Source organism: Catharus ustulatus, chromosome 5 (genome assembly GCF_009819885.2).
Source record: "Catharus ustulatus isolate bCatUst1 chromosome 5, bCatUst1.pri.v2, whole genome shotgun sequence".
Taxonomy (NCBI): domain Eukaryota; kingdom Metazoa; phylum Chordata; class Aves; order Passeriformes; family Turdidae; genus Catharus; species Catharus ustulatus.
In genome coordinates this window covers 3933387-3960192 of record NC_046225.1, presented here as the reverse complement: position 1 = coordinate 3960192, position 26806 = coordinate 3933387, and the positions used below count along the sequence as shown (strand labels likewise).

The following is a 26806-nucleotide window of genomic DNA, read 5'->3' as shown; positions in this document are numbered from 1 at the left end:
TTTTTAAAATTTAATTTTTCCCTAAATGTCCACCTATGGACGGGCAGGAATCCAACTGATCCAAAGCACTTTCATGATGATCTGTTCTATGGCATATGGTAACTAAAATTTAATTCCTTCCAAATAACACCAACAGAGAATTCTTCTAACACTCTGATGGAAAACTAAAAGCTTTTAATATTTAACTTCTACTATTTATATATCTGTTTAACATAAAAAGAGGTAGAGAGAAAAGAGGTTGCTATGCTCCAATGGTTTAATTATTATCATTAGCGGCACAATTTTAAAATATGCCTATAAATAGTTTTTTTCCCCTTTTTTTTTTCCTTTTCCTTCTTGCCTCACATGCCTTCACACTTATTTTTAATTCCATAATCAGATATAATCAAATCCCTTGTATAGCTGCACCAGCACTTCAGTATAGAGAGCAACAATGAGTACGGTGTTAATGAAAATCCCCAAAATCCCTATAAAACCTATTCAGCTTGCTAAAAGAAGGTCAATGTACATTGTGCATATTGTATATATAATGAATATTTATAATGTGTATTGCAGTTTTGGGGAAGAGTACTGGTGTGATGATAGTAACCTGTTGAAGTCGAACTTTTCGACTACACTGTGTGTCGTTTTAGTCAGAAAACCAAGCCTTTGCTGGGTATGTCGTAAGAATATAGAGAATATTTATTTTTTGGACGAAAAGCGCCGTACTTGTGCGTTCGCAACGATGCTCACTTTCTGCCTTTAGACCCGCGTTCCCTCAACACCAACCCCGGAAAGCGAAGCATTACTCGGTTTCGAAGCGAAGTTTCCCTCACGTATCGGTGGGACATTTTGAAAAAAGGGGAGAAATCCGAGCGGGACCCGCCGTCCCCCCCCCGCCCTCACCGCCGCTCCCCTCACGGCGCTTCCCGCCACTGCCCCGCCGGGCGCGCGCGCCCCCTGCGGCCGCCCCGCCCCGCCCGGCCCGGCCCGGCCGCGCGCGCTGGCCCCGCCCCTCAGGAGCCGGGAGAGCCCCCGCATCCAGCCCCTCTTCCTGCCCCCTCCCCCGCACCGCCGCCCGCCGCTCCCGGTGGGATGGAAGTGCCCCCGTAAGCCTCTTGCTTTCCCCCCCGGTAGCAGGCGGCGGGGCCCCCGAGTTCGGTGCAAAAATGCTGGGCATGTACGTGCCGGATAGGTTCGCCCTGAAGTCGTCCCGGGTGCAGGACGGGATGGGGCTCTACACGGCCCGCAGAGTGAAGAAGGTGGGTGATGGCGGGGGAACGGCCTGGCCCGGCCCGGCGGGGAGCGGCTGCCACGTATCACCGGGGAGCTGGGCGGCTCTCCCGCCCCTCTGCCCCGCTCCAAGTTGGCCTGAGCCGCGCTGTGCCCGCCCGGGCTCCCTCTGCTCACGGCGAGGCACCGCCCGCCCTCTCCCCCCTCCCGGTACAAGGAGCCTCCCGGGGCGCTCAGCCGGGAAGGGGCGTGGGGGCCGGCGGAGGGTTTGCTCTGAGGAGTTTTGATTTCCCCGTTTTTAGTTGATTGAGTTATTTATTTATTTATAGACTTGGTTGTGTGGCTGAGGGCAGAGCTGCCCCGGGCGGCACCGCCTCCCTGAGGGTCCCCGCTCTGAGGGGAGGGGAGGGGGCGCCCCCGGAGCTCCGGGCTCCTGTTCCCCCCTCACGGCTCTCCGGGACCACGCTTTAATTCCTTCTGTCGGCATAATAAAGCCGGACCCCTGAACGATGTCATTCGGCTGAACCGAGTCTCATATCCCAACCAGGTGATGCCTCTTCACACCTCATAATTGAAAGTCTCTTGGTCATATGAAATTCCAGCTGAGACTGTCCAGGTGGCTTGTTAGGACACATAAAGGCATACCAAAACTCTGAACCCATCATTACTATACACTTTGTTTGTTTTTTACGTTTCGCTTTCTATCTTTGTCGTCGTTTTGACTCTGATTTTTTCCTAATTTTTCATTGGTTTCATCAGTAGGACTTAGACGAGATGGGGTGGATATGTCACATTTTTAAGGTGTCCCTGAATGTTAAGGAGGGGGCTGGAAAGGGAACAATTTTATATCGTTTGGTTTAATTATTTAAAACTTTTCTACTGAGGTTCTGTAGTTTCATTTGAAAACTTCGTGGATTCACACGGCAAGGAAAGTTGTACACTATCAGTGTTTGTTAATCCCCGGGCTCTGAAACAGAGTGAGCTCTGAACTGAAACTCCTGGCAATCAGCATCCCCAGTTCAGAGCTGAGGGTCTGAGCTTCCGTCCTTTACACTGCTGACAACTGAACTATTGGAGCTGCATGCTGGGATAAATAGAGCGTTTTCCTGCCTGAATTATTCCTCCTTACTTGTGAACTTCATACAGGCAGTGTGTGAGGTCAGAGCTGAGCGAGCACCTAGAAAAAGTGTTTCAAGTGCGGTATGTATTTCATGTGGACTGCAGAAGGTAAAGGCAGAGGCAGCTGTAGCAGGATCTGTTAGAATTAGGAGGTGAATGTTTGTTACAGACCTGTCCTTTGGCTGTGAGTCCTCTGTGCTGGTGTCACAGACAGCTGTGGTGTGCAAAGCCATGGTCAGAAGAACAGGCAGAGGAACCAACTCTTGAGTTGCTCTATGGTTTATTAAAACATACTCCTAGAATTTGTTGGTGACCTAAGCACTGTGTTCTGTGTTGTGGGTGTGTAAATAACGCAGGTCATAGCCAGACTCTGTGGAAAGAAAATTCACACCTTCCCCATCTCTTAATGAGGCAGAAGTGCCACACTTTGTGGCTGTGATAAAGAGTAGCTTATAGCTGTTAAATTAATTCCATGGAGCTTTGGGGTTGGGAGGAGGTGTTGAATGTGGCACTTTATTGTGAAGTAAGACCTAAGTTGCTGAGTAGGAAATAGTGCACTGTTTTCTCTCTGTGGTTGTCACACAATTGCTGTTGTCTGAACTGAAAGTAAAAGAAAATAATTGGGTGATCTTATAATCAGAAATTGCAGTACCATCTCTCCAAGTGCTGTGGAGGCCTCTGAAGATTCTGCTTTTAGCAGAGTTTTGGTAACAATACATCCTGAGCTGCTGCTGCCTGCCATCTGCTTGTGCACCTTCAGGCGTGTGGGGCTTTCAGGATTCTGTTTGTAATCACAAAAGGTGGAAACTTTTTGTTTTGTTACCTTAACAAAGCTGGCCTCAGGCTGCATGGGGAGGCTCTTGGTGCAATCATCAGAGAGCCATTGCATTTCTCTGTGTGTTGCTGCAACTGGAAGATTAGTCACTGCTGAGAGCAACTGTTGAAAATAGCTTTTTCAGCACTGGAAAAATGTGCTTTTATATACTGAACCATTTCTCTGCCTTCAGACTGTGTTGTGTGCCTTGCTTTAATTTTAAATACAAACAGTTGTTCTTTTAGAAAAATGTGATTTTCTGTTTCCAAGAGGATCAGTCCTGGATGTTTTCCCTTCCGCTTTTTTCTCTTTACCTGTAGGCAATCTGTACAAACTAAGCAAGAAGGAAAACACATAGCAGGCATTTGCTGGGAATATGGAATCTGCCTGGAGGAAGGGATATGTGGACAAGATCAATACTTTTTAAAACCAAAATACTGTTGTTTTTAAAAGAAACACCACAGCTGCTTTTCAGTATACACTTAAAATCTCTTAAAATGCTTGAAAGCCGAAGTGCTTTTGGATCTGAATGCTACCTGAAGGAACACAGCATCCTACATTCCAGGTTTTAGGGCCTGTCCCTGCAAACAGGGACAAGGTAGTGTGTGTGAAGAAAAAAGTCCCATTTAATTATTTTGCCCTGCTGCTCCCGTGACGTCTGTGCAGGAAAAAAAAAAAACCCTGATGCCAAATGCTTTTGGAAGAACATATCAATGGATGCTTTCACAGCTGCTATTATGACTAGCAGGTGGTAGAACATTTTAATTTTGTTTATGAAGGCTCAAATTAATTCATAAGCACGGGCATACTCCCTTAGATTTTTAAACAAATACCACTGTATGATCAAGCCCTCAGTTATTCAGTCTTTTGATTTGTGGCACTTCAAAAAGTAGAGTTGCAAATAATCTCACAAATAAATCTAATGTAAGCTCGGTGCTTGCCAAATTCTTTGTTTGAGTTGGATGCCTGTTGCAAGGTGCTTCCTGAAAATTTTATAAGAAGTGCAAGAAATTTGACTTGTAAATTTCAGCCTTGTTTAAGGAAAAGGAAAATCCTGCTTCCCAAAGGAGAAACAAGCACTCAGAGGGAAGGTTTGGTTTTATGAGATTCTTCAGAGTAGGAGAAGAATGGGAATGAGCTTCAAGTTGAGCCTTTAAACGTGTGCACCTTCTTGGCATGTTGTAGGACAATAAAGGAAAACTCTCCTTTTCTGTTTGAAGCTAGAAATTCCTCCTCTGCTGGAGTTTGGTGATTCACTTGCCTTTTTCTTTTTTCCCCCCTACTGATTGTTTTCCTTTTGTTCCTCAGGGTGAAAAGTTTGGCCCCTTTGCAGGGGAGAAGCGAATGCCGCAGGAGCTGGATGAGAACACGGACTGCAGGCTCATGTGGGAAGTGAGTCAAGTGACATCATCACACCTCAAAGTGTTCTCAGAATTAAGATTTGCACTAACAAATCCTTTCTATCTTGTTTCATAGCTTAAAGATCCTGTAGTGAGGTTTAGTGCTTTGAAATTACACTGCCTGGGTGGAGGAGAATTGGTGTCTTTAAAGCTAAAGAAAAAAAGCAAATTATGGTTTCTAATCAATGAAGTGTGAAAAAAACATCAAGTCAAGCCAAATACAAATATAATAGCACTGTGAAAATCATTAAAACATGTGAAAATAAATAGAAACATTGAAATAATTTGAATTGGGGAGCAGATTGTAAGTTAGAGATACTGATTTATGCTGATGAACAGGTACCAGCTTATGGCTTCCTTCTGTAATATGTAACATTTCCTGCTGTGACACTTGTGTTGGGATTTGGCAAATAACATAAGCTAAGTTTTAAAATTTTAGCAGTTTTTAGTGCAATAAGTAGGTGTGAGATCTTTAGCAAAATAAAAGCCTGGTGCTGTGGGCAGCTTTTTATTTTCTCTGTATGCATTAGGCAGGAGCAGCAGTTTATATACTAGTTCTTGTAATTATGTACATAACCCATCCTTGCTCCTGTTGTACCTGTGTGTGCCTGAAGTAAAATCTGAGGAGATTGCATGGACTGAAAAATACTGGCAGTAACAACATTGCCAGCTTAAAAGTGCCTTCTTTCTGGTGCTTCTGTTCTGTCTTTGTAATCTTTATTTACTGCTGTGGTTCTTTGAGCAGAATTTCTTTTTTTTTTTTCTTTTTCTGTTTTTTCCTCAGCCAAGCAGTTTCTATTGAATGCACATTTAGTCCTCTTTTACACTGAGGAGAGGACTCATTTCTTACTTTTTTACCTTTCTGTGGTTAGAAGTGGAAGGAGGACTGTAACTGCACTGCACAAAAAAAGCTGATGTTTGACATCTGGCTTAAAGCACTATCAGTGCATTTTCCACAAAATACATGTGTATTTGAAAAATCTCTGGCATTAGCATCACTGAGCAGCTTATGAGGAGAGCAGAGTATTGATGCAGCTTTAGCAGAGCTACCAATAAATTCCATACTCTAGAGTCATGGGAGAATGTTAAAACCTCATCTTTTTTTACCTAAACTCAGTATAAATATTGTGAGTGGTGAACTATTCCTAGGTGAGTGCTATCTCCACCCTGTTTTCTTCCTTTCCCTTTCTTTTGTCTATTTTAGACTGGAGGTGTGCCCCAAATTCCCTTTCCCAGAGAAGAGGTGTGGACAATTTGGGTTATGTTCTCAGAGCAACCAATTTCATCCTTTCACACATTGCAGTGTGCTTTTATTACAGATGTTTGCTGAGCACAGCACATGATGTTCATGTGCCCTGGATCACTTGGCTCTTCCTGAGCTTTCTGCAGGTTGTTTTAAATCAGTAAAATGCTTGTGCTGGAACAAGGTTTTCAGAAAAGACAGTGGGTGGATTGCAGCAATGAGAAGGCCTTTAGGTTTGTTGGAAAGCTTTTTGATTTTCCAGATTCCTCACTGCTCACGCTAAAATGAGATTTATCTGTTTCTGCATGACAGAAAAGAAAGGGCAAATACACATATTTATTGGTGACACTAATGTGACCCCATTGACAGCAAATCAGAAAATGAGGTTTTTATGAGCTGTTTTAAAATAATTTCATAATATCTTACTGTAACCTAGTTTTGAGAGCCTTGAAAAGATTCCTGCATACCAAATTTTATGACTTCCTGAATGTTTTAACCCAAGTTGTTCATGTTTACTGAAGTTGATCTGAACGTGAGCTTTATAATATAATTTAAATCATGCTGGGAGTAGTCTGAAGTTGAAAACTGAGACCAGGAATGCAGAAAGTAAGACTTGAACAGCCCGAGTAGATGGTTATTCCAGAGCCTGTGGGAGGCACGCACAGAAACTGGCCAAGTTTGTGTGTAGTCAGCTGTACCAAAGATATTAAAAATAATTAATTTGAAGGCTATTGGTGGGAGGCACACTAAAGCCTGACTTCACAGTCTGATGGCAGACAAAAAATAATGTTTTCAGAGAGAACACCTTCAGAAAGAAACCTCAAGCAGTAGAACTTTTTGTAAGTCAAGGAAAAAAACAGACATTAGTGCAACATTTCTTTCCTTGGCATGGGATGCCTGGGATTCAGGCTTCAATTGGATGGAATATTTTTCTGTGAGGAAGTTTGCCACATGCATTTCTAGTTGTGCAGAGCGGTGCTCTGTGATGTGGTCTGTTTTGATCAAGCCATTCCTTTTTCTCTGAGACCAGCATTGGGAGTTGGCATCTTCAAGGCATCACATTGAGAAGGAATTGCGCGCATTGGGTTTTCCTTTGGTGTCGGGGAAAACGTGGCACCCAGAACATTTATGGAGCCCAGTGATTGTGTTCAGTAAAATTCTAAAGATGTTAGAGTTTCTCTTGAAATTAAATATAGCAGAATGCCATTGCTCTGCATAGTTGTGAAGAAATCAAAGGTTTATACTTGCTCATTCAACAGATTCTGAGGAAGTGGAAAATTCCAGCGGGTGGGAAGCATCCTTGATCTTGCTGTTATCTTTATAAAGAGCTACAGGCTGAAATGTTTTATTTATGAGTGGTGTGAAAGGGAAAAAAAGCCCCAAACAAACCAGTGGTAACCATTTAGTTAAGAGTGATGATAAAAAGCCAAGAAAATGTCCAAGAGACTTGGTGCTTTCTCTCTTTCTGTTAAAAAACACCTCTGTGTTATCCCCCAGCTCTGAGTGTTGTGCTGCTGAAGGACACAGCTTCTGGCTGGTGATGAATTGAGAGTTTTGGTCTTACTCTTAGCATCCCACTAACACCTTGATTAAATACTTTGTATGCATTAGTAAACTTTGTATGGAAACTTTGAACTCTGTATATTTGCTGGAGAAGCAAGTGCCTAAAGGCAAGCAGGAAATAATCTTCAGGTATTAAAAGTTCAGAGATGTTTTTGCTCTGGAGGCTCAAATGTGCCTTTGAGGGGAAGATATCAGTTCATTTGTGTATGTTCAGTTCCTTGTCTTCATTATCCCTAGCCAAGGAAGGGGAATTCATTTCACTCCTATTGGATTGTGGCAGGCATATACTTCTGGTGATGACTTTGGCAAATGTTGAAACAGGGAGGGCTGGAAAGATTTTGTCCTTCTTCAAATACTCTGACATACCATGAAGAAATGTTGGTCAGGGTTGGATGGAACATAATACACCATGTAATGCTGAATGTTACATATTTCAGGTTGAGTTTCTGTCTGCCTGCCAGGATCATGTTTTCTTCATTGTTACATTAAAACCAAAGAGATCAGAAATCAGTCTTTCAATGGAAGCCAATGTTTGTGTTTATTTACATAAGAAAATGAAATGAACTTACATTTCTACTGCTTAACTCTCATCACTTTTGCTGTGACAGTTGTTTTCAGTTAAAAAAGCCTGCCTGGAAACCAGTGAAGGCAACAGAAAACCTGCTATTGGCTGAATCCAGCTTCAGATCAGAGTTGTGGTGTTTAGGATTGAGGTATAAGAAGTCAAGCACATTAAGCTTGGTGTGGTTTTGTGGCTTTCTTTTTTTTTTTTTTCTTATTTTCTTTTCCTCTGATATCTTGCCTATAAAAGGTGCTTCTGGCATAGGAAGGCTCTTACACATAAGACATTAAGTCAAATTATGTCCACAGATTGATGATAAAATAAATCTTAATTAGATGGATTCTGTGTTTGCTGTCAAGGTGAATATAATATTACAAATCTAGTTCTGAACAATATAGTCTTTATTTTTTTCTGTAGGAAAACTATCTTCCCAGTCACTGTTCCTCAAATACTGTTAACACTGAAAGCTGTTGGCTTTTAAATGTTTTTGGGTGAATCTTGGTTTAATTTTCAGAAATGCTTTTGATTTTCTCATTTCTTAAGTGATCTGGGCTTTTACACAAATCAGAAACTGGTGCACTATCTCAGCTGCAAGTCTGTCCCAGAATTTCAATTTTGGTAAACTATTGTCAAATGGGATAGATAAGTGTTCAGAGTAGTTATTAATGTTGTTATAATCAACTCTCTTAAAACTTGTTTCAGTCATCTTTTTCAGTGTTAAATGTGTGACTTTGTATTAGTTTCAGTGACTTTTGGAGCAGGCCCATTAATGATCTTTGGGTTTTGGTGCTGACAAGGATGTACTCCTGGAAGCAGTTGAGAGTGTTAACCTCCCATCCTCAGTTGTGGGATCTATTTAAGGTGTTGCTAGGCTGAGGTGTTCATATTCCAGTCTGAACTTCTTGTAGAAGATCACACACAGTTGGCTTAGGGAGATTTGAGTATGATTCCAGAGAAGGGGAAGTTCAACCCTGCTCCTGAAAGCTCCACAGAATGTTTGCAGGGCTCCAGGAGAGAGCTGCCTGTACCCTTCTGTTCCTGGCAGGGTCAGGTAGTGTCATGCACCAGAAGGAGCTTCATTAGCATGGAAAACTTGCTGTATGTTTTGGCTGAAGGAGAATGTCACATGCTGTCTTCTTACTGAGTAAGCAAAGCAGGAGTTGCTGCCTCAGGTTTCTTCTGCTGGAGTTATTTTAATGCTTTCTCCAGCAATGTTAAAATGTGAATTTCTGCTCTGCAGTGAGCTCTGTGATGGTCTGAACTCAGGATGCAGAAGTGTTGAATCTAGCTGTTTTATGCTGCAACAATAAAGATCATATTTTCAGCTAATCAAAAAAGAAGCAATGCAGAAACTGGTACTTTTCTCTACATGATTGCTTGATGAACATAGATTTTTTGATATAGAAATGTTTAGAAAATGGTTTCCAGAAAGGCAGAGTGTTTACTGCCTTCACCAAAAGGAGCCATCTGCTTACTTGCAGTGAAGTTTTGTTCTTCTCTTCCCAGGTGTTCATGGTATGGCATTTGCAATACACTTGTTGGGATTTTGAAGTAGCACAAGTGACAAATTTGGATGTATTTTGAAAATGTGGGGATAATTTCATTGCAGAATAAAAGTAGTGCCTGTTGCTGGAGGACATTGCCACAGCTTAGGGGGTGTTTAGGCCTCTGTAGGGTTTCATATGGGGAGCTTATTGACCAGGGACACATCTGTTCTTGAAGTTCCTGAGCTCTTTTGATGGTCGTTAATGTGACCCCATTCAAATTATCCTGATTGGCCTTGAGGTGGAACCTCGCCCTGTGGTGACAGCCAGTGTCACATGTTTCATCTTACATTGAATTCCTTCAGTGACACCTTTGGTGTTGATTCTCAAGAAGATAATGCTTGGGCACCTCAGTTTGAGGCACATCATGTGGATGTGTGTATGTATTTTGGATGTTGGTTTTAAGTGCTAGGTTTGAGATCCACTACCATCAGTTTATTTAGGAAACTCCTTATTCATGCAACCAGAAAAGGATTGGTTCATGTCACCAACTTAGTCCATGCTAAGTATGGTGGTTTTGCACTTTTTCTTGACTTTGCATGCTGACATCTGTATATTCAATGCAGCATTATTTCTTTATGAGGTGAAAAAAGCAGTAGAAAATACAGAATGTTTTTAAGGGATTTATTGTATTCCTTTATCGATAGTTTCCTTATGTGCTAAAGCTCTGCTGTGTGTTTGGCATCTCTTTCTGGGCTGGCAGAGACTCTGAAAGCATAACTGAGATGACTGTGTATCACTGAAGCAAATATAAATTATTCTTATATAATTTAAGGATCAAGCATGAAAAGTTAGCTGGTGTAATGTATAGTTTTTATAATAGGGCCTGGATTGTTGCTCATTCCAGCTCAAGATCTTATGGAAGACTCCATGGTGGGCTCTGTAACTTGTGCTTTGGTAGCTAAAGCACCAAGCCTCTGTAGGGCTGGGTGATTATTGCAGTGTCACAGCATGGTTTGGGTTGGAAAGCACCTGAAGGACCATCCAGTTCCAACCCCCTGCCAGGGACAGAGATGCCACTCATTAGATCAGGTTGCTCAGGACCCCATCCCATCTGGCCTTGAGCACTCCCAGGGATGGGACATCCAGCACCATTAGTGCTTGGTGTCAGATGATATTGTTTCCAGATGCATTTCAGTGTGTAGGTTTGACACTTTTCACTGTGGTTAATCCATGTGTTGGAAAGTAAGAGCTTTTAAAGTTTCAGTGTTGGCACCTTTTCATGATGTGTCTTTTTTCCTCTTGAAGATTTTGAAGATTCTTATTTGTTTGCAGAGCTACAGTAATTCTTTTTTTTCTTAATCTGAGAACAACATGCTGTCACCAGCTATTATTGTAATGGAATACAGTTTTGTCTTTTTAATAATACCCTAAACATTTAGGTAATTGAAGCAGTCATACTGAAGAAATATGATATTGCATTCTATTAGAAACAAATATAGCAAGAATGTCAGCAATTTATACACAAAACCATGAAGACAATCTAATTTTGATCTTACATAGCCAAATTCCCTAGCTCTTAGGAAATACCTGCCCTGGATATTTGTTGTTGACAGATGGAAAATAAAACCCATTCATTATATAAATAAATCACATGGAATAATAGTGTGGCTGTACGACCTTTGTGCATGGCTCTGCTGTCTGGATCAGTGGAGATTCAAGTGATCTGTTATTTAAAATGGAGCAAACAGGGGTTTTGGCAGTGACAGATGTATTTTTACAGCAGTATGTCTTTGTGTTTTGAGGGGGAAGAATGATTTAGTTAATATTAACTTTTTATTTCTGTTATCTTCCTTTTTTCTGTCAAAGTTGTAGCAGTCATATGCATTATATGGATCTAGGTCTAGATATGGAAATGGATGTATCTTGTGTGCACAATTCTTTTTTTAAAGTGTTTTTTTTTCACTGAGTGGACAAAACCTGGATTTGGGTTTTTTTAATTTTAATTTTGCTTGGGGATTTTTTTAATTCTTTTTTTTCAGGTTCGTGGGAGCAAAGGCGAGGTCCTTTACATCCTGGACGCCAGCAACCCTCGCCATTCCAACTGGCTGCGCTTTGTCCATGAGGCTCCATCCCAGGAACAGAAGAACCTGGCAGCCATCCAGGTAGAGTTGGGGGATTCCTTCCATTTGCTTCCTGTTACTGATTCACTAATTACATCTCCCCTTTGGCCTTCATGTCTTGTAATAAAATTGTGAGACCCGAGCAAAGTAGCAAACCGCTTTTCTTTTTCTGCCTTTCTTTTTAGAAGAGAATCTTGTGCTTAAGATAATTCCACAAAGAAGAGTGGTAGGGTGAAAAGTCCTTGAATCTGATGCTATTTGAAAGGTTTAAGGACTGATTATTTAAATACCTGTATGAGTTTCATGCCAAACTTGACTATAGGCTTAGGTGTGTGTAAAGAAGAATCATGAATTTACATTATTGTTCAATAAAATTAGTAATATCATATAATATACAGGACATATTATATAATTGATTATGAAAATCTGACAGGTTTGAAAGGAAATATGGTACTGAAAATATGTAAGTAGAAAAGAGAAAATTGAACAATCTAATTATCTGATAGGATGAACATGTAGTGCCTGAGGGTAAATTAATAAAAAAGGTAATTTTCTTGTCTTTACTCTTGATCTGAATTTATCCACCTTATTTTTTCGTTTTTATAGTTGTCATTTGCAGCACTCTGTGGTAATGAGTTCCACCACTTCAATTATGTTGAAATATGCTTCTACTTTTCTCCCAGACACTGCTTAATTTCACTTGATTTCCTAGTTCTGGTTTAACAGTGGATAGTTACTTTATTTTTCTCTGCCATCTTTGATTTTATGGAATTCTGTGTTTGTTATCCTTTCACTCTTACTTGACAGCTCGTCTCAAGCTGAAGAGTCTCAGTCTGTTTAATTGCTCATTTTTGGAAGAGTTCTGTGACTTTACAGGATACAACAGAGACAGGGATACCTTTCCAGTTCCAGCTGCTGTTCTTTTGGAGATTACTAAAGAAATTAGCTGTCTACTTTTTTTTTTTTTTAGCAGCTCAGTTTCACAGTAAATTAATTTCCACTCCCACATAAATAAGAATTACATGACTGTGAATATTTTTTCTCAAAATGTGTACTTGACAGAATGTTGTTTCAGGCTAACTTAAGGTATTTGCTGATGTAATCCAAATAGGCAAATAATGAGGAAAAGGAGAATTATTTATCAGCATTTCTTAAAATTACTGTTCTGCTTTTTTATCATGAGATGATTTTTTCCCCCAAGGATTAACCTGCATGTCTCTGACAAAAGAATTACAGTTTGAGTCCAGACAAAACAATTTTGATTTTTCTGTCCCAAGGAAACAAAAGTTCATTTTGATGGAATTTGTTGTCCTCCTATGGCAGCAGATATGAAAGGCTCTCATACAGGAGGTGTGATTCATCAGTGCACAGTCACTGTTAGCAAATGCAAAGTAAGGCTCACAAGAGAAAACAGAGAACAATTAATATTCATTATTTTCTTTCCAGTAAATGACTTGAACTTCTGAATAAAAATTTTAATGGAATATCTAGTGCATACCAGTGGGCTTCTTTATAAGGAAAATGATAGAAATTTGCTAAATTGTCTCATAAGGTGTTTTAGGACCTACCTAAAGCCTACCCTAATAGAGAATATTCAGATGGAAAAATATTCTAACCATCATTGGGAGCTATTACTGAAAACTGCAGTATGGAGAAATGTCAGAATTGCTGTAGCAGTTTAGCTTTGTGTTCTGTTTAGTCTCACATTTGTGTCTCAGAGGTTTTCTGCCTTGCCATGCAATATAACACCATAGGAATAGATCAGGAGAGAGAGAGCTAAACTCTCTGGATCTTGTGTGTGGCTCAGGTGCTGTATTTTAGATGAGGTACAATCTAAATTCTGGGCTGTGTGGAGGGTGTGTGTGAAATCATCTCCAGGCATTTCCTGCATTGCAGTTCCTGCCCTCAGACATTGCCTGTGTTGGTTTTACCTCTGCCAAACTTGACATCCTGGAGCTGCAGGGAAGGACTGGGGAAGGCAGGGAGAACTGGCAGAACAGGAAAGCTGAAGAGCTGCTTTGCTGCCAGGGAATCAGATACAGAAGGAAGTCTGGTACCTCTCTGTAGGCACAGAGGCAAAGTGGGTAAGGATTAGGAAGGCTGGATTGGAGCCAACCTGAAGGATGGAAAGGCCCTACACTTCTTCAGGTAACACAAGGCTGCTGCTTCCTCCTCCTGTGTTTTAAACTTTCAGGAGTGATGACATAAGTGTTTTGTGCTTTTGGATGAAAGTGTGATGGACTGTCAGTGATGCCATGTTCCCTCCTACAAAGCAGATATGAAGGTGTGTAACTGCATGGAAAAACCACGACTGCATGGAAGAGGTAGCTGTAGTGGCCCAAAATGGAGATAGCAAGGGCTGTTGGAACTGGAAAACTGTGTTTGCTGATCAGGTCTGTGTGGCTTATAGTGCAAAAGATAACAGTGAAGGCAGAGGTGAGAAGAAGATAATTGAATAATAAACCAGGAATAACATGAAGGGAGATTGTTGTACCACCACGATGAGCAAGCACTTGGAGTTTTCTCCTAAGCTCCATTGTGGTCTGCTGCAGATGAGTGTTAGGAAAACAGCCAGCAGGGTCTGAGCACATGAGCAGGTGGAATGGCTGCAGATGTGCTCTTAGCAACAGAAGGGTTCTTAAAATAATTTAAAAGACTTTTTACTGTGTTTGCTGTGTCTGCATGCACACTTAATGTGATTCATGCAGGTGCTGCTGGTGGAGGGAGAGATGTAACTCCTTTTGTGGTTTCTGGAGAGCTTCCAGTGCTTTCACTCAAAATGCTGCCTTGAGGAGCTACTACAGCAAGTGGGTCTATCTTGATTAATTAGTGTTCTGAATTCCTGGCTATTAGCATTTGTTTGGTTGAAAAAGCCAAACAAATTAACTTTGGAGGAGAAATGAGTTTAGATTGGGCTGGCACCAAAGCTGATTTCTTTCCAATGCAAATGTAACCCAGAGCACTCAAACATTCACAGCTTCTAGTACTTAGGGCTTTATATTTGCCTGGGATACATTACTTTTTCTTTTTTTCTTGTAACATTCAAATTTTCAAAATCCTTAATTTTTAAATTCTTTTCATTATTGTTTTTGATAATTCAGTGCTTCCCTTCGTGAGGTTGTCTGGCTCTTAGAATAAGGTTGTCCTGAGCAGTGATGTATTGGAGATTTACCCCAATGGTTTTATCCTCTCTGTGTGGAGATGAATGTAGAAAGACCTTTTACTTTTCCTCGTGTCAAGAGGATTTGTTTTGACTTTAGACTGTACTAAATTAAAGGTTTCTGCAACTTGACAGAGACGTATGAAACCCAGCAAGTTGTGGATGTGTGCAGAGGTTAGGTTGGTGTGCTGATAGATATCTGAACTGCAGAATGGATCTTGAGGGGAAAAAAAATCATATTTTTTTGTTTTCCAATGGTGCTGTTGAGATAAGGACAGAAAAGTGGTGCATCCTTGGAAGTAGCAGCTCTATCAAGTCTGCTGAATTAAGTAGGTTTCACTCCTGTGTGACAGTATCTTGTGTAAAATATAACAGACCTCCTGCAGCTCAAGGAATGCTACATCTCTGTTGACAGTTTAAATTAATCTTAGTGTATTAGAAAATTAAAAGTCACTATCTTGTCCTTACCCAAGGAAGTTTGTTAAAAAATATATGGCTAGATGCAGGGCAAAGTAGCTTCAGTTAACTTTTCTGGGTGTTAATCAGATAAATTTTAAGATTTATGATAGAACTTGTGAGTCTTCATTGCATAAAAATGAGTTTCCTTCAGTGCTTTGGGCAATACCTAAAGCAGTTGGTTCACATATAGAAACAACAAAAGGTGTCTCTATCTTACAGAATATCAGTTTAGGGGACACATGTACAGATTCCTCCCCACACTCCACAGTGCTGGTCTTGGTAATTTTAATTAAGTCTTCCAAGCCCAAAGTTGTTGGCTTATGCAGCTATTTGGAGGCTTGTCCAGCTTGTAGTTATGTAGTTTGTGCTGTGTGCAGAATGGGGGCTGGATCCTTTGGCCTTTTGTGGATCTGCACTGATTTAAACCAGCACAGGGTTTAAAGTGCATTTTCCAGCTGTGCCAGCTAATTTGATAGTGAAGATAACTGACCAGGAGTGAAAGACTGTTGGAGAAGGCTGGGACTCTTAAAGAGAGAGAGAGAAAAAGAAAATAACACTATGTAAACATGCTGCTGAAAGCTGTGTTAGAATTCCTGCAGTCAGCTGGGGAGAGAGATAAAGCTGTGTTGGTTATCAACATTTTGCTGTTTTTCTAATCCTCAAATATTTCATTTTCATACCCTGAAGTTCTTGTCAAGTAGAGTGTGTCAGGAGAGGACTTTAATGCCACCTCCACCTTGGCCTAAGCTACAGGGAATAGTGGAAAAGCCTCACAGGAGGCAGGGGAATATTCCCAGAATTGCAGAATATAAATGCACCCTGTCCATGCAGCCACACTGGCAAAAAAGTCTTAGTAAGGCTGTAATAGCATCACCCCCCCTGAGGAATGGAGCCAACCCTTCCATGGTTGAGGGATAATATCAGTTTAGGGTCTCATACTTGTCTAGATTTTTGTTTTTCTGACAGGATTTTCTATTTCCTGTTTGCAACAGGAAGGGGAAAATATTTTCTATCTGGCTGTGGAAGATATTGAAACAGACACAGAACTTCTGATTGGGTACTTGGACAGTGACATGGAAGAAGAGGAGGAGGAGGAGGAGGAAGTAGCTGTTATCCAGGAAGATGAAGACAGAGGCAGCAATAAAGAAGTGCAACCAGCTGGTGAAAAAACTGCAGGTGAGCAATATGTAAAATACAGGGTAACTTGAGAGCTTAAAAGTGGTAATGAAGAAAGAGAACACTAACTATATAGGACTGGGGAACTGGAAAGTCCCTGGGATTTAATCTGAGTTCTTGCATTATTTTTATCTCTTTATTTGAGTTTGACTTGCACTTCTTTGCCTTATAAGGAACAGCCAGTCTTGTGAATTACTGAGTGAATGAGTGAGCCTGGATTTCTTAATTAGTAACCATTAAGTTTTGAACTAAAGACAGAGTTTGTTTCACTTGACACACAGGCTTTATGAACGACTGATTGCACTGAGGTTCTAACTCAGTTGAATGACTAGTTTGGCCCAACAGTCTAAGTCACACCCATCTAAATACTTTCTGTCCATTTTCAGTAATGCTGATAATAATTCATTTAAGATAGACTGTCTATAATCCCTTCAGAGACATTGTTTTTTTGTCAGCTTCATGCCACCATTTTGCATAATCTGTTTCTGGCAGAGAGTCTCCCTTAATGAAACCAAAAATGTGGGACCTGCTCCTTTACATTGGTTTTGCTTCCAATCATGCAGATCCCCTCACCTGTAAAAAGGACCATGCATGCCCAAACTGTGAATCCAGTTTTGCCAGCCAGGAGATCCTAGCTGAGCATCTGCAGACTTTGCACCAAAAACCCAGTGAGGAAAAGGAATTTAAGTGCCGGAATTGTGGAAAGAAATTCCCAGTTAAACAAGCTCTCCAAAGACAGTGAGTAGAAATTTCATTCAATCCTTTATTTCTCTTGACCTAATCACAAGCTAAACTTTAATTTCTATGCATCTGTGTTTATACCCTTACCCTTAATCTTTTAATTTCTTAATTTCTCATACTTGTTGTAGAATTCAATGGAAATTGCAAAAATATTGACAATTTTTTATGTGTTCAAGTATTACACTGGAGACCAGACCATAGCAGCAGTTTGGTGCAGCATTACTGTTCTCCATCAGTGGAATGCTGGATAGTTTAGGAGGTGTAATTTTCAAGCTGTGGATGCTGGTACAGAATTAAAGCAAGATTTATGGAAAAAAGAAGAAAAACTAGTGTTTCATGCTTGCTTAATTAAATATTTGGGCGATGGAAAAACAAAATAGAAACATGAAAGATGTGAGATTTAAGAACACATTTTTATTGTCACTAAAGTTGCATACCTTAGAATTTTGCTACTGCACAGAAGCATAACTGGTTTTCTTTTGTTGTGTATGTATTTTCTTGCAATTAGATAGATATATTACTTTTTATTACACATTTAATTACAGATTGTTAACCTATTTTTTATAAGCTCTATACAGTTTATAGCTGCTGCAAGCCTGTGTAAGTTGTAGAATGTTGCCCTTACTTTGTTTTTTTGTTTTATTTGTCTCTTAGTGTCCTTCAGTGCACAGAAAATATCAGCCCAGGAGACTCCTCAAGAAGTTTCCAGTGCTCTGTTTGCAATTCTGCCTTCAGCTCAGAATCGAGGTTTTGTGTCCGAGTTCCAGGACTGCTGTCCTGTCCTTGCTGGCCTCCCTTTGCATGTTAGCTTTCCAAAAGCTTGGTAGTGTTTGGGAATCCTAACAGGGCAAGGACTCAAATGCTTTCATTCCTCTCTGCTGTAAGTAATGCATGAAGTGGCCTTGGAACTCTGCAGTGCAGCATGTGTTCAGCTCAGTGCTTGCTACAGCTCTGGTTCATGGAGACACTGCCTGATGTGGGGTTTTTTTTTCTCTGTTATCCCGTGTAGTTATGAGCAGCACAAGGAGGCTTGCAGAGGGGATGCCAGGTTCATATGCAAGGCAGATAGCTGTGGGAAGAGGTTCAAGAGCAAGGATGCCCTGAAAAAACACAAAGAAAATGTTCACAGTGGTAAGGAAGAGTTTAATGTTTCTTCAGAAAAAGAACCCCTCTGACATGTTTCTAGCCTTAAATTTGCAAATCAGAGTTAACACTGTGTTTGGTTACTTTTTTAATGGTTCATTTGTATCAAATAGAAAATTAAGAAGTAACTTAATTGCAAGAGTTACTATTCCTCCTCCCGCAGGGAGGAATTACTGTAGGCTACCTGAATCATTAATCTCCTGCAGAAAATGTAATCAAAATCTTGAAAAATTTAAACTAGGCAAAGAATAGATGAAGCAAAATGTTTCAGTAGTGAGGAAAATCAACCACTGACACAAACTGCTGCAGGAAATGGTGAGTTCTTGATTTTTGGGTACTTTCAGGACACAATACCATGTCTTTCCTTGGCTAATCAAATGATTAAGCTTGGTGAGGGTTGCATAAAATCCTGTACCATGTGTCGTGCAGGCAACCAGACCAGACCATCCACTGGTCCTCTTAGGCCCTGGAGTTTTGGTATTTGTGTGCTGTGAATAGTTTTCACTCAAACTTCACTCTCTTCTCATGAAAAGGCAAAATGCTGCTCTCAGGTCCACAACACAGATCTCAGTTCTGGCATTTTTCACTCTCTCTGTGTGTCCCCTCTCCATGTCAAAGAAATATCATTGTGTGTGGGGACAGCAGAGTACACAGAAAACAATCTTCAGAAAACAAACTGAGATGCTTTTTGAGATTTTCAGTCTCTTTCTACTGCCAAACTTGCAGCGTAGAGAAAACTTTATGTAATCATTCTTACAAAATAATATCTCCTTTTCTTGGTATCACTAATAATTTTTTTCATCCATGAGCACTGTTATGTTTAGGCTTAGCTTTCATCAGTTATGTAGTGGTACATGAATTCCTCATTGAAGGACTAAGTGTATTCCTGTATTATGTATCAATTTGTGTAATAAGTTTTATAAGTTTTTACTTTTATAATGTTTTCTCTTCAATGTAGTAGGGGGTGTTTTACCTAAGCTAGGAACTATCTTGCATGAGCATCTTAAATTATAAACAAAAAATTAGGTTTATGGTGGCTTTGTTTTGTAATAAAATAGCTTTGTGGGGTACTAAAATGAATCTTTAAAGGTAAGTAATAGATAAACTGAATTAAGTGATCTGTGACTTTTAAAGCAGCTATGGAAAGGGAAGGAAAATGTCTGGTAGCTGACCTATAGTTTGTTTTTAATTTGCATTTTAGACTAGATTTGAGTTAATGATCTGGTGCTAATGCAGGTTCCCTTTTTTGTTCAGGTAAAGACCATTAATGATATTTTATATAGGATGCTTAGTGCTTTCTAAATAAACAAAAATGGAGAATGGTTTTAAGTTTGAGATCTTTTTTTGTCACTGCTGCATTAACTCCTCTATTGATTTCTGAATGAAATGAACTGTTCAGCTGCCAAGTGAGCTGTTCTCAGTTGTGAATTGTGCTCTCCATGTGGGATTGGTGGTGTATGATAACATCTATTTGAAAGGTTTTTTCTTTATTGTTCTTGCTTTCTTAATTTACATTCCACCAGTGACTGGTTTGTTGGACACCCACAGAGAACTCCTGATACAGAGCACTTTGAAGATGGGATACAAATGTAAAACTCTTATGTCAGTCAAATGATCTGTGAAAAGTCACAGCCTCAGTGGAAATATTTAGGTTCTTACTTAGCACTTCCTCTTAAAGATGTTGGTGGTATTTTGTTTCTGTTTCAGGAAATTCTAGGAAGAAGCTGATGTGTTCAGTGTGCAATAAGAAATGTTCCTCAGCAGCAAATCTGCAGGAGCATCGAAAGGTCAGTGAGATGAAGGCTGACTCCCAGCAGGCACTGACTTCCCTGAGATGTGAGGCTGTGCTGCTCACGTCACTTGAAAGCTGCTGTAATGTAATGCCAGCCTTTGGGTGATCCTTTCATGGTTCCAAGGCCAGCCTGGTTTAGTGTGGGTATTTATTTTTGTAGTCACAAGTATCTCCCTGAAGTTTTCATGCATCTCCTAGCAAATGCTAATATGTTTGTGCACTCCAGCATTAAGTCAGAGCTGCCTGCTGTTCTTCAGCATTCTGAAACTCTGTGTTATGTAATCATAGCATACATACAGACCATAAAATAGGTTAGTGAGCCTTTAGTTTTTGTACAAAACACAGTAATTTTCTTACTGCTTTTTGAAATACCACTTAGGGGAGTTACTTCTAATGTAGTTATGCAGTAGTAAAAAAAAAATTCTTCCTCAAACCCATATTTTTAATGTCTTTTTGTTTGTGCACATAATCTTTTATAACCAGAACAGGAGGGGTTAACAGTTGGAAAAGCATCTATTGGAAATAAGGGTGTTCATGTAGAAATACAGATGGACCATGAATATGAGATTCTGAATCCATTATACCCAAAGGAAGTCCCTGCAAGATTAGTTTGATAAATCACTAAAACCCAGGAGAATCTGTTTTTGCAAAAAGCTGCATTGTACTGTTTATCAGATTAACTGTAAGTCTTTAATAATGCCCTGGTTATAACCTGAATCCACTGAGGATAAAAATGATATCAATTAAAATATGTTGTTGCAAAGGAAATGGTGGGGCATCTCCTTTTAAATTTGTTTTTCTCCTTACACTTCTTGTCTAACAGGGCTGTATTTTTTTATCATGGTGTGCCTTGCCACATATTATTGCAAGGTTTACACATTGGCACAGGGTTTGCAAATATCCTGATTACTGTGTCCATTTTATTAAATGTCTGTTCTGTTTCAGTAGTTGTAATTCTGGGCAGACATTGTGACACAAATTTCTCATATATGTGTGGTCATGTCAGTTGAGTATTTGTCTTAAGAATCACTGCAAGGATTTTGTGCATAAAACTTTCTTTGCTCGCTCTTCTTGATTGCCTTTTCTCTTAAAATACCAAGAAAATGGGTATTCCAGATTTACACTCTTATATCAGATAGTGAAGGAGATTCTACATTGCAGTACTCAAGCTGTTTGCTTGAATCAATTCCCTTTTGTGGCCAGTGGGGCAGGATCATCAGCATTGCCAGAAACAGGCAGCCCTTGAGTCTTTCTGAACTTTTTAAACTTTGTAGGGCTGGACTTCTGCAAAGCTGTGAGTAGAGTCACACTTAAAAATGCTCTATGATTCCTAAACTCTATTCCCTTTTTTTAACCTGCCAGTTCCAAGCATCTCTTCTGAGTTAATTTCTGACCATTTGTTGAACATGAACAAGTTTTGTTTTCTACTGGGCAATCTTTATTTTTTATTTACCAGAAGCTGCTCTCAACTGCCTCCTATTTTTCCAGCATTTAGACCTAAATGCTGTAGTGTGCTGTGATGTTGAAAATACTGCATTTGTAGTTTGAGACAAAGCTTTTAAGAGAAACAACCTGCAAGAGTGTGATAGTACTTGTTTTTTAAAATTCTGACAGAAGCTATGAAGTGGTTTCTGTGTTATTTTTACGTGTGTCTTGTCTAGAAGAAAATGTCCTGACAAGTTAGTCTGCATTTGGTTTTTTAATGCTTTCCTAAAAATGATATTTTAAATGGATCTGGCAGTTAGAAACACAGGTGATACAAACTTGCAGTGTAGTTGTAATGATAATTTTTTGTTGGCAGTTATGGATTTTTACTTCTTGGGAGATGATGTTTTTCAGCAAGGGACAAGCAAGGGGGAAATCACAGAATATTCTTGACTATTAGAGGCTAATTACTGGCTAATAAGTAGCTACATTCTGTTAGAGAATTTCTGCCTATGCAAGAGGTATGGTCTTGTTTTAGACACACATTTAATTATCATAAAACATTTTGCAGGTCCATGAGATCTTTGAGTGTCAAGAATGTGACAAGAAATTCATTTCGGCGAACCAACTGAAACGCCACATGATAACTCATTCAGGTAATGTACAGAATGACAGAGCTGTCTGGATGTGTGGATATGGATTTCATCTATGTGCAGTTTTACCTGAATTAGTTTCTTATGGAAGGCACAATGAAATCTGTGTTGTCCTGAGCTGGGTAATCTCAGGTTCCAAGCCTTCCAAAATTCCAAGTGAAGTGGTGTCGTTTTCTTCCTCCTGCTGCTTTGTGGTGCTAGCTGGGCTAGATGAGGCCAGCAAGCTGGGGTGGGGCAAAAGGTTGCTGCAGGGTTTAGAGAGGAGGTAAAAAACCACTGACTGAGGTTTTATGCTGAGGAGAAGAGGCTGGGTGTGCTGTCAGTGATCTGTGCTACACACTGTGTTTTCCTGTTTATCTGTGCGTGTGTTAGTGAGCTCATGGAGGAGAGCTGCTCATGGGCCACCCCATCCCCAGCCCACCCACAAAGGTTCCCTTGTGCCAGCACCAGGCCACTGTGAGCAGGGAGTGTCCCATCTGTAGGTTTGGCAGTGTGGCACCAACTGGCTCTGCCAGGATTTCTGGTCACTGCAAATCCAGCATTTTCTGTGTCCCTCACCAGTGATTAGAAACATCAAGCAACACGATGGAAACACAAACATTTTTCTGTCAAATGCATTAGCATTTAAACAAATGCAGGTTTTTACAGCTGCACAGGCTTAGAGTTTTCTTGGTATCAGTCCACAGCAAAAGCTCATTTCTTGTAACATAATCTGTATCTCAGAGGCTCCTGGCTTTCTTTTGACACTTTTGGATGAGCATTAGTGCAGTTAAGTTGCAGTCACCAGTTGGAGCATAAAGGCTTTTTGCATTTTTGCATAAAGGAACTTTTGCATTTGGAAGCTAATATGTATATTGTTAATTAAGTTTTAAAACATTTAAACTGTCATGCCCTCTTTCACATTTGTAATCTGGAAACACAGTTTTCCTCTTTGAAGTCATTCTCTTTTGATTTAAGCTAATTAATCAGGGTTTAGTTTTAGCAATGAGTATTGCAAAGAATGTGCCAATTTCTTGAGATGCACCATGGCTCATCTTTTGTGAAGTGACTTAACTGTCTAACATAAAGGGCATTAGGTGTCTTTCTAATTGGTTTAATCTTAATTGGGTTGACTTAATTGCAGAAATCTCTCTGAGGAGATGACTGTCTCTGCCTTTCATCTTCTCCCCCTGTATAAACAGGAGATTAAATGTCCCCCACTCATTTTCTGCAGAAAAACGCCCCTACACCTGCGAGGTTTGCAATAAGTCCTTCAAACGACTTGATCAAGTGACTGCACACAAAATAATACACAGTGAAGATAAACCTTATAAATGCAAGCTTTGTGGAAAGGGATTTGCCCACAGAAATGTTTACAAGAATCACAAGAAGGTAAAGCACTCTGCTGTTGTTGTTTACAGGTCTGCCAGCCTCAGATTTGCAGATTTTTTTTTTTTTTTTCTTTTAAGTGGTTCATCGTTAAGCTCTGCCATGCCTATAAACATGGGATTAAAGTATTGGAGAATGTAGTTTTAGTGTTCTTTGTTATATCCAAAATCTCAGAAGGCTGAATCAATTCTAGTAAACAAAAAAGTTAAACAGAAGTAAAGCACAGTTGCTTGGTTAAAAGCATCAAATAAATCCCATTTTGACTTTTTTGTTTTGTTTTTATTTTTTGCTTTATTTTGCTTGTGGTTTTTTGGCGTTTTTTTTAAGTACTAGGTTACCAATTTAATGTTACTGATTTAAAGATGTCTTCACATACTTTTTTTTAATAGTGTAATTGAATAAAACTATGTGTAGTCCTCTTGCAGTCATTGTTGGACTTAGAGCAGATGCTTTCAAACTACACTAAATTTGAACTTGGTGCAGTGTTCACATATTAAAGCAACATCAGAAAAAACGTTACCTGAAGAATACTCACAAAGGGATGTTCTGCCTGTGTTGATTGAAGCTCAAATCTGCTTGGCCTAATTTCTGTGATGCCTGTCATTAGTTTAACCTGGGCTTACATTTCTAATGGCAAGGCTCTGCTGTTTCAGAATTACAAGACTAAAAAAACAAAAAGAAAAAAACCCAACCCTGATACGGCCATACCCCAAAGTCTTTCGCAGTGTGGCTCATGTTATATTCCATCTGGGAATTTGGCACAGGATCTTTGCACCATCTCTTGCACTTGCAGCCATAAATCATGTAAGAGCAATAATAATGCCTCTCACAGGATGAAGTGGTGATGACTGTCTAAAACAAGAAAGCATGCACCAGCCTGCTGAAGGACAAGATTAGCTCCCATACATTATATTTTATATTTTAGACTTCAAGGAAATGGGACAGAACTTTGCAGATTGGATATATTCTAAGAAAAATGTATAAAATACTATCTAGAAAGATAGCTTTATATTCTAAATCAATACTTTTTACATGTCTCCTTATGTTAGCTTGCCATTGATGACCAGTAGAGAGTTTGGGTTGAAAATGGACTTCAGGATTAAGTATGAAGGAGTAAACACTTTGACCCAATTCTGTGTTTAAAGCAGCAGCACCACCAGCATAAGCAAGGATTAGAGGCTCCACTTAATGGGAAAAATATTAAAATTTAGACAGCTTTAGTGGGTACCAAATTTTGATGGAATTCCTTAAAGCATGTTGGAATGCTGGTTTCCTGGACCTGTTTGCACCTAGTACTGGCTGTAAATCAACTCTGCTCTATATTGAGAGAACCTTGTTCTGTGTTTGCATAAAGATTACCCAAACAACTGTGGCTGTTCACCCATCCACATGTCAGTCTCTAAATTCACTTGCTGAGTGAGGAGGGGAACAGGAGAGACAGGAGACTGCCATGGATGGCCTGAATTGCATTTTTAGGCACACTTCTCTCCACTGAGGAAACAGCAGGAGGAGAGGAGCAGAGAGCAGAAGGGGAGTCTGGATGTGTGTGCACAACTGTGGTGGTTTGGGAGGCCAAAATAGTTTTGAGTGCCATGATTTTGGGAAGGCTATGCCTGGGGAAAGAGACCAGTGGTTCCTCTTGCTTGTTCACAGGAATGCTGATCCAGAAACAGTGTAAATGTAAAACTTTATTGTGTATTACACTTGTGTGTATTTCTTCAGCTTGGGTTTTTAATGATTTTTCAATGTGTGTTTCCTGTACGATGTCTTCTTAGGTTTATTTTCTTTTGGAGGAAGAGAATTGAGCTCTGAATAATTTCAGGGTGGTTTTCTGAGTTTCAGGATTAGGTTACTGGGCTAGTAGCAGGGAGCATAGATACCTGCAGTAGGAATGATGGATATAGGAGTAAAAACACTTAAATCAATAGGATTTAACAGAAAACATACTTTTAAGTTTGATAGCAACCTGCTTAAAAAAAACCTTTGGATTTTACAGCAGGCTTACATCCTTTATATATATAAGAGAGTACAGATGCATTTTGTGCCTTTGAATTCTTTATTTGTGTTTTACATGGAAATTCAGTGCTGTTGTTTCTGTAATTCCTGTGGGGAGTGGGTTTTAACCTGATTTCATGTTGGAAGTCTTAGAATCAAAATGTCTCCCACAACATGTGTTTTTAAACGTCTTTCAGATGTGGGTGTCTGTTGGGTCATTTCAAAAGTGCAGAAGGAGATTAGTTCCTCACATTTCACAGGATTTCACTTGGGAGATAGAGTGGAGTTGCCAAGAGCCTATTTGCTCTGTTCAGTGGAGCACTGGGATGTGAACCTTAACTTTGTTATGCTCTTAGAGCTGCACATCTGAGGCAGAAGCTGTGGCACCTCTGTGACCTGCTGCTCCTGCAAACAGGTGCTGCACTGCTCTGTGGGTGCATGTACAAGCTGGCTTTGCCTTTTGCTTGGAGATGCCAAGGCTGGGAAGTGTTCTAGGATATGGAAGCAGCTCAGATGTCCTCACACTGTGATTGACATGATCATATGAATACAGTTCCATTTCTGTGCCAAGGCAAGGGAGCAGTATCTGAAGTGAAGAGGCAAAAAGGGATTATCTGTGCTACAGATAAAAGTAGTCACCTTTCATGCAGGTTAGACTGGATGAGGGTGCGTGTTCTGAGCCATGTAATGCCGATTACCTCCATACAGGAGATGGTTTTGCTCCATCTGCTCCTTTGTTACTATGTGCAGAGGATGAGTTCAGAGAACAGAATCTGAGGACATGACAGTCAGCAGAAATAGGTCATCAGACGCAGGATTTTAAAGGGTTTATGGCTAATCCAGGGTTGTTTGGTCCTGGGGAGCATAATGATTTGAAACAACTGTATTCCATCAGTTTATCTGTTGGGAATAAGTAGCCTTGGGCTGGGCTTAAGCCTCCACAGATGCTGTGGTAGGAAAGGCTGCTATGAAATGCTCCACAAGAGCCCATCCTCAGTTGCTGCCATGGTCTGTGTACCCTTACATGTGGGTATGCCTGGTTAGGTGATTTTCCTTGTAGGGAAGTTCACATGTGCAGATGGAGCTGTGTATTTTGATCACAAGATGAGCAGAGTATAAAGGAGCTGCTAAGGAGGAGTTCTGTACAAATCACTGAGCTGTTCAGAACTGTCACTCCCATGGTGAGTGTTCCAAAGCAGGTTTTTGAAATAAGCAGCATGACTTTTGCGCTCGTGGAAGGTGCCAGATTGACAGCTCTGGAGACTGAACCCTTCTATTTATCCACAGAACAGGTACAGCACAGGCAGCAGCACTGCGAGCTTCCCCACAGTGTCTCGTCCATGTGTCCCAAGCCTGTTCTGGAGGAACCCCCTG

General features: G+C 40.2%; 1 protein-coding gene across 1 annotated transcript in view; it reads left to right on the top strand.

Moving 5' to 3' along the window:
• Positions 1–1019: 1019 nt before the first annotated feature.
• Positions 1020–26806, top strand: part of PRDM5 (PR/SET domain 5) — a 52956-nt gene continuing 27169 nt past the window's right edge. The window contains exons 1-10 of the mRNA XM_033060657.1: positions 1020–1241; positions 4454–4537; positions 11440–11562; positions 16132–16315; positions 16879–17053; positions 17711–17803; positions 18066–18187; positions 19907–19986; positions 21988–22072; positions 23283–23440. Coding sequence (XP_032916548.1) covers positions 1149–1241; positions 4454–4537; positions 11440–11562; positions 16132–16315; positions 16879–17053; positions 17711–17803; positions 18066–18187; positions 19907–19986; positions 21988–22072; positions 23283–23440 — 1197 coding nt within the window. The 5' untranslated portion in view covers positions 1020–1148. The remainder of the gene's footprint in view (positions 1242–4453; positions 4538–11439; positions 11563–16131; positions 16316–16878; positions 17054–17710; positions 17804–18065; positions 18188–19906; positions 19987–21987; positions 22073–23282; positions 23441–26806) is intronic.